Source organism: Rutidosis leptorrhynchoides, chromosome 4 (genome assembly GCF_046630445.1).
Source record: "Rutidosis leptorrhynchoides isolate AG116_Rl617_1_P2 chromosome 4, CSIRO_AGI_Rlap_v1, whole genome shotgun sequence".
Classification (NCBI taxonomy): domain Eukaryota; kingdom Viridiplantae; phylum Streptophyta; class Magnoliopsida; order Asterales; family Asteraceae; genus Rutidosis; species Rutidosis leptorrhynchoides.
The window spans coordinates 256,178,319-256,186,578 of NC_092336.1; the positions used below are offsets into that span (position 1 = coordinate 256,178,319).

The 8,260-nt window shown below is 33.2% G+C and overlaps 1 protein-coding gene across 5 annotated transcripts; it reads left to right on the plus strand.

Annotated features, from left to right (window-relative positions):
- The first annotated feature begins 720 nt into the window (after positions 1-720).
- On the plus strand, positions 721-5,929 carry LOC139843486 (uncharacterized). Of its 5 annotated transcripts, XM_071833584.1 has the most exons (9): positions 721-941; positions 1,109-1,135; positions 1,248-1,376; positions 3,749-3,856; positions 3,981-4,004; positions 4,853-4,961; positions 5,088-5,187; positions 5,450-5,492; positions 5,634-5,929. In XM_071833584.1, exons 4-8 carry the CDS (start codon positions 3,791-3,793, stop codon positions 5,487-5,489), a joined length of 339 nt encoding a protein of 112 aa, XP_071689685.1. In that variant the 5' UTR covers positions 721-941; positions 1,109-1,135; positions 1,248-1,376; positions 3,749-3,790; the 3' UTR covers positions 5,490-5,492; positions 5,634-5,929. The 5 variants fall into 5 exon arrangements, with proteins under 5 accessions (XP_071689685.1, XP_071689683.1, XP_071689684.1 ...); XM_071833582.1 differs by having other exon boundaries at positions 721-1,135; XM_071833583.1 differs by lacking the exon at positions 1,109-1,135.
- Positions 5,930-8,260: the final 2,331 nt, after the last annotated feature.

Consider the following 8,260-nt stretch of genomic DNA (forward strand, 5'->3'; position numbering starts at 1 on the left):
ACCCACACCCTTTTCTTCTTTCTTTATTCACTAAGATCTTTAAAAACTCATCCATCTGACTCAATGCTAATTATATTCGTAAACATGTGACTCAAAAATTCAAATTCTAATGAAAACGATTGTTGACAAACCAATTGTTGATAAAACGTATTTTCATGACTTACAGTATCAAAAATCAGTATTTAATCAGATCTACATTTACATCTACACTTACAGTATCAAAAATCCGTATTTAACCGGATCTACATTTACATCTACACTTCTACACTCTCTATTAAAGTAAAGTCATATTTACCTTTTTTTTTTCTAGCTAAAAACGGTTAAACTTTTATAGAAACAAACAGGATCATCGAAAAAATGAATCCTCCTTCAAACATACAATCATGAAACAGTCATATTTACCTAAGATTTATATTTAACCTCTTAAATAAGTAAATCCCCACCATTCAAAAGTCATTTTTAATTATCATCCTATGGCTATTTACCTAAGATTTATATTTAACCTCTTAAATAAGTAAATCCCCACCATTCAAAAGTCATTTTTAATTATCATCCTATGGCTGAGATTAATCTTATGTAAGATTTGTCTCTCTGATGTATGACTTTTTGAGTTTTCCCAATTTACCCTGTTAAACACCATCTACGTACCCTAAAGTAACCGCATCATCAACATTAGAAAACACGGAATTCTCTTATTCATCTCATTAACCCAGTTGAACACACACCCAATTTTTCTTCTCTAGAACCCTAATATCAACCGCCTCATCACCATCAATCAAGAAATCGAATTAAACGACTTAATTATACGATCTCTGCTAACGTTACATCGAACGCAAGACTTGCTACGAAAAAGAAATTTGTTCGTGATGTTGATCAGGAAAACAACCTTCCTCAACGAATTTCATTTGTCACTCAAAATCACGTTCCAACATCAAATTCAGGTAATGAAAAAATTAATTCTGGAACCATTCTTCTATTAGTTTTATAATTAAGAAGAAACTCTGTTAATTATCTATGCTTTTTGCTATGTTCGCGTTATCAATTCAATTTATTTTTGTGGTACGCTTTTATCTTGAATTAACTTCCGTTGTATGAATATCAAGTGAAGGATTATTTTTTCATCTGGTAATCACAGGTATCATTTAGCCTTCTTAGTTCATTGAAATATATACATTAGTAAATGTATTGTATTTATTGTTTACAATCTTATATTCATTGTTTTAACAATATGTGTTTTGATCCCACAGATTATATTTGCTCATCTTCACATTCGCCTAAAACCGGTTTGTCTGTGTTACCGTCTTCACATGACCATGCTCGCGAGAACCTGCCACCAGCTTCATTCAGAACGCCATTGTCTTGTTTCACTAACGATGGTTAGTAACAATTTTTATCTATCTCAAATAATAAAGGATGGAATGGAATGTTTGTTTTACAAAACTTTCAGTTCTACATTTATGTGGTTACATATGATTACGTTCTTTATTGTCTGTTTTATTATTTATTTGGTACCCATCATATAACATTATTAATAATACATATGATTACGTTCTTTATTGTCTGTTTTATTATTTATTTGGTACCCATCATATAACGGTTATAACCCTTTTTGTTTACTATTAATGGTCGACATTCAATTTATATTGAGAATTTATAACCCATGTTAAAATTGTTGTTGATTTCTATAAGGCAAACCAGCATAATTACAATGACGAATTATCGGGTTTTTTTATATTGCATGTTCGCTTCGATCACCTTCAGAAGATCTTTTGCATTAGATATTGCACAAGGAGGTAGTGGATTTCGTAAGGGAGATATCATATGTCGGTGTTTATATTTGTTTAAATACTTAATTAATTTTATGATTATAACTCATAGATGAGTGGTCAAAAAGTCATTAATTTTTATGATTAATAATGAACGAGTAGTGATGTTCTCGAAATAATTACAGTGCTGTCGCTCCTTCCAAGCTTGCTTTAAAATAGCCTACCCATTAGAGGTGCGGCTATTATAACCGAAGTTGTTACATAATCGGAAACAAAGGAGTGAATTTATAATCCAATGTCAAACAACCAGCTACAGATTTTGGCTATATGTGAGATTTTTCTGGTTTTAGGAAAACGAAGGCCAGTAAGGTTTTTTATCTAAAAATTTAAGTTAAAGAAAGGTAACAGGGAACTGGAAAATGGGAACTTGTGCACAGATTATCTTATACTCCGTAATTCATTCAACCTTCTTACACATTTAATTTAAATATTTTTTTTCGGCTATCATTATTCTTGTGTATATTATGCATTATGAAACTTAACTTGGCATACACTCTTTTGACTAATACCAAAAAGAGTTTTTTTGGAACCACACAGTTTCCTCTGCCCATATGGGCGCCTGTACTTTCAACACACGTTTAAGTTTAAAATGGCCTTGTCATTAGGATATATGGTTGATGTATTGTGAGGCTTATAAGTATCTATTAGTGTTGGCTCATATAGGCTAGCTGTGCTCGAGATTTCAAGTAATAGAGTCTTGAACGTTGGTTGGATTGGGCTTATAAGTCGAGGTATTTATTGCATGTTACGACTTTCTTTCTATTTCTCATAAAATAAATTTAAAGGGCCTATTCAAGAGGAAGGTGGAATTTGTAGTGCTACAAAAGAGTTTTTGAAATCTTAGCGTGTTGCTTCTGTTAAAGCTGGATCTCTGGCTCTATGTTAGTTTTTATTGAGGTAAATATTAAGTCATAAATGGTTGTTTGGTAATAATATGTTTCAAATTATACTTAGTTCTGATCACGATCTATGAGGTACACAAAGGTTTCCATGCTTATGGTACTATAAAATTAAAAAAAAAGCTAGCGGTGGCAAAATGGGCTGGTTAAAACGTGTTTTTTTTATTCGGTGTAAGGCTTTGGGTTGAGTTATGTTGATTCACCATTGATCAGTCATTTTTGTATAACTTTACCATTATATAATGTATTATTATACGACTTCAAAATTATACTATTAACGTGATACTCTAATTACTATCAAAACACAATTAAGGAAATTGAAACCATTGAATACAATTCATGTGACCTATGGCCCGTATTCAGTATGGCTATGTGTGTCAAATCGGCCCTAATCGGTTAAATGGTCGTCTTTTTAAATAGTATTTTAAGAAAAAGTTAGAGATGGCACAATCCCTTGCTGAAGATATTGAGGCAATTGCAAACCGGAATTAAATTGTTATTGTTTTATCTTTTCATGTTGAGATTCTATAAGTTGAAATTTCATTCCATTGTCAATTTGCTTAATGTACCTTTTAATCATATTTGACACACCAATTATTCATGACACCAAAGAGGAAATAACTTCAAAGGCTTGGGCTCATAATGCTTGTATTGAGGTATGATAAGGTATGTTACTAAAAGTATGATACTAGAATATATGGTAAAGGTTGTTAAAAAGGTGGGACCAAGCGTTAATTTTTTATAGTTGTTAATGGTTTAGATGCTTATGGATTGAATTTTTTGTATATGTGTGTTATGATGTTTATATAAGTTTTATAAGGTTGTTCTATACCGTTTTTCTTTATTATTATTATTTTATTTGATAACTATTTGTTATCACACAAATGTATGATATTTGTATACTGTTGTGGGCTTTTTTTCTTTCATGATCAGTCTACCAACACTAATTGTGATGCTTAATCTTTTTGCAGGCTTATATTACTTTCATTGCTCACTTTAGGTTGTTTGCTTGTTTGTTTGCAGGCCAGAACTTTAAGAAGTTTGTTCAGTAATGGGAAACCTTAAATGAAAAGGTTGGGCTATTTGGGTAACGGGTCGGGAAACCTCCATGATAACATTCTATCAAATTATGTGAGTACTTGTTTTGTTTTGTGTTTGTACATGATATAATAAAGACAAATTTATAATTAGAGGCTTGAAGATATGTATGTAAGTATTCGTTGTATTTAATTATTTATCTACGGTCAACTCGCAGAGGTCAGCCTTTACATACGTTAAGGTATGTCTATTTATTCTTCATTGTGCATTTCTGTTATTATACACATGTTTATATACCTAGCAAAATAGGTATTTAGATAAATGTTTTATGTTTGCACATGTAAATGTTCCAACTAATGCAGACATTGAAGATGCAACATATATGTATCTAAGTATTCATTGTACATGTTAAAACTTTCTGATCTTAGTTCGAATACTATTCCATGTTGATTTGTTTGTTGTTACATTATAATAATGAGATTGTGGGTAAGGGTGCTTCTAGATTTTTTTAAGAAATCTAGATAGGCTGATAGGCTGCGTACACTAGAGTATGGGGTCGGATTACTCGCCCTTCCCGGGTAACCCGAACAGGGAAAACCTTACAATTTAAGAAAATTAGTATTAATTTTCTCTGTTAACGTTATAGGAGTTTTGATGAGCATGAAGGATTATATGTGACCTGAAATCAGGTTAATCTTTATGATTTTTTGCAATTCCTGAAGATCTAGATAAAATTTGAATTGCTATTCATCTGCTGAAAACATTGAAACACAGTAACATCATGAAGTTCTGCACATATAGGGGTCATAATTCAAACAATAACATGAACTTTGTTACTGAAATGTTATTCTGGTACAATTAGATAATGTGCTACTTTCTTCCATCATTCCCCACATACGTAGATGATGGTATTGAGTAGAACGTGTTGAATGGGTAAATGGGGTTGAAATTTGTTAAAAGTGTAGTTAATGTATAATTTTACAACCTACACTTACTCATTTCAGAGGAGTTGTTCTTTTTAATGATATGAGTGTGGCTTTTTCTTTGTAGAGGATTAATATAACTGATATTATTTTTAACTCTAAATAGGTGGTACCACAATTATCTTGTCCAATTGCTTTATTCACTTATTACAAGTCGATTCGTAAGTGTGGAGTGGAGCAGTCCATAGTTACTGTTAATGAAGTTGGAGTACACGGTAAGTCTTAAATAAAGTTGAATTTCATTTGTGATAAAGTAGACATTGTGTTAGTGAAGAAAACATATCATTTGTGAATTGAAATGAAAAGGCCATATTAATCTTTTGGAACTTTTAATATTTCAGGTCGCTCCTATGCTTCGGAGGAACTTGGAATATATAATCCATATTATAAACTTGCGTTGCTGATTTGCAATTCTTACTCGATCAAGACACTATCATCTAGGTACTTTTTACTTGAAATGTTTTCATATTAGAGGCAATATCGATTAATATAGATTTATATCTGGATTATTCGTTTTATGTTATCTCATTAAAATGTTACTTGCCTGGAAGGTCTATGTGTTACTTTCGAACCATTAACAGCGTTCCCTTTCAACCAATTGTAGATTTATCCTCTAGAAATGAAACGTTACCTAAGTATATACTTTGTTCAATGTATAAGTTAATGAGTTATGATTCATATACATGTCAATGATTTGTTGCAGGGTAACTGTACACATTCTTCTTCTAATTGACATGAGTTGAAAGGTAACATATAAAACTGAATTATACATTTTAGCTGTTGCTTTATAATTGTTGGTTTACTAGGAAGAGTTTGGTATTGCAATCGAGTTAGACATTTCATAATCGTTTATTTTGTTTATATCGTTTGTAACCCGTATCTAATAGTGACATGCACCAACAACATTTTTTCACATCATTGGCAATTTGTTTTGAGCTGATTATGAAGACTTCAAATACTCTCGAAAGCAACCTGCTCCAACATTATTCAACTCTGGAGCATCGGAACAGTGATTCTTGTAATTTGCCTTTGGTATGTGCTTAGAAGAACATAACTGAGTTACGTGCAGTTACTATTACCATTCTTAACACACTTTAATTACGTTCACAGCTTAGTCATGCAATTGTCTGACATGTAACTTATGTTAAATATTTATTTGATTCTTATTAATGAAACAATGGTACTAAACGTCTGAATTGTTAATTGATTTAAAATATGTATTTCAATTTGTATATTAAGTTTATGTTGAGATGATTTCTAAACATGTTATCATTCTTTTGGATGCTTTTTCTAACGAGCATTATGTATACTTACTAAATACATATATACTTGTTTAAATATATAATTCACCAAGAAAATAACTTTGCATAATCTCGTGAATCCACGAAACCAGTTATACTGATATGTTGATGTTGAAATTCTCCCATCATTGGGATTTTATCATATATCCCCTCCTTAAAGCTTGTAAATATCATATTTACCCACATAAAGTAGTTAATATCATATAAGCCCAATTTAAATACTAATAGTCTCATATTTACCCATCTACCCATTTAATTAAAATATATTTAATATATCTAATTTCACACTATCTCATTGAAAAAAAAATTCCTCAAACCTCCTCATCGTCTTCTTCCTTATTTATTTATAAATAAATATACATGTATATATCACATTTCCAGAAGTAGAATAATATTGCCATATGCATCCTTGATTCCTTGAACAACGATTTAAAACCTTAACGTTCACCAACTGTAATCATCATTATTATACGAACCGTGTTAATTGGGTATTTATGAAACAAGGCATGCACCAATTGTAACTAACCAACAAAGATGAAAGGAAACACACAGCTTATCCTAAATTTTTTTTTTTTGAAAGATCAACAGAGATTTTATTAATAAAGAGAAGATACAAAGAGGAGGGCAAAACCCAACCTAAACCGCGACACATTACAGGTAAAAATAAATACATATACATAAAGAGCTCGAAAAAAAGAAAAAAACAGGAAGGAACTCGACAACGTAGGAAAAAACACTCTTTCATTAAGACCTCCACTACGTTGGGACAACTTGAAAAAGACAAGCCGAATGAAGACATGAATTACAGTACCGGTAATTCGGCGACAAAGCAACTCAGCCCCCATTCACTTAGCCCAAAACATAGCCTCGGCCAAAATTTCAGAGTGTGAAAAAAACCTACAATTTAACCTATTCCATCTTTAGATTTTAAATTGAAGGAGCATGATATAGGATAGGCAATCCACGTGAGCCACTCGAGTTCAATATTTTTGCCGCGACAATTGATCCACTCGTAACTCTTAGATTGGATATCCGAGAAAAGGCAGGGGATGCTTGATGCGTTATTTCCAAAGACGAGGGCATTGCGATTTTTCCATATGTAATAGGTTGTTACCCAAATCACCGCTTGCCAAATCTGAGACCCCAAGTTATCACGAATATGCGGAGAAGGGCATAAGGCAAGATCGGAGTAGGACGTGATTGGGAGATTATCAAAACCCCACCACAACCGAACCTTTTCCCACATAGACGCAGCTGATTTGCAGGCGACAAGTGCATGGTTGATACTCTCGATATCGTCATTGCAGACCGGACAAAGAACGGAGTTAAGGTCAATCCCTTTGTTATCTAATTCGATTCTAACAGGGAGCCTATTTTTTTGCACTCTCCACATGAAAATACCAATTTTTTGAGGGATTAACTTGTTGAGCAAGGTAGGTTCGGGCAGGGGCTTATTGGCCAAGAAAGCATTCGTTAAAACAGCAGCTAACGAAGCCGCAGAATATTTACCATGCTTTTCATGTTTCCATGTCCATGTATCTGGTTTACCACAAGCAGGGGGGATCACATTTAGAAGTTTTTCCAGATTTTCGAGATCATCCGCCGCCCTCCACCTTGGTTGCGAGGTCCATTCCCAGGTGATAGAAGGCCTGCTGTCTGACCAAGAGATTCTGTCAGCAACCGAAGCGTTTTTGTGGAGTTCAAGTCTATGTAACCTGGGATATTTGAGAAAGAATGCTTCGTTACCACACCATACCTCATCCCAAAAGCTTGTGTCTGAGCCTGTGCCTATCACTTTAACGAAAGAATTAGAAATATCACACCCTAACTTGTTTAGGGTGTGTTCGATATTAATGATAGAAAACCACGTTCGACCCGAAAATTTTTTAAGGTTTAAGCTCGATTGTGGAGAAAGACATCCAAGCCCCCCATGATCCCCATAAATACTTTTAATTACTTCAACCCAAAGAGAGTTTTTTAAAGTTAAGAATCTCCACCACCATTTTGTTAGAAGTGTGAGGTTTTTAAAATTAAGAAACCCGACATTTAAACCACCGGAGTCATAAGGTAGACAGATTAACTTCCAATTTACCCAAGCCATTTTTTTATTATCAAAGGACCCGCCCCAAAAAAAGTCGCGACGCATACCTTCTAGTTCCTTGATGACACGAGCAGGGGCTACGAAGAGAGAAAAGTAGTAAAGGGGGAGGCTA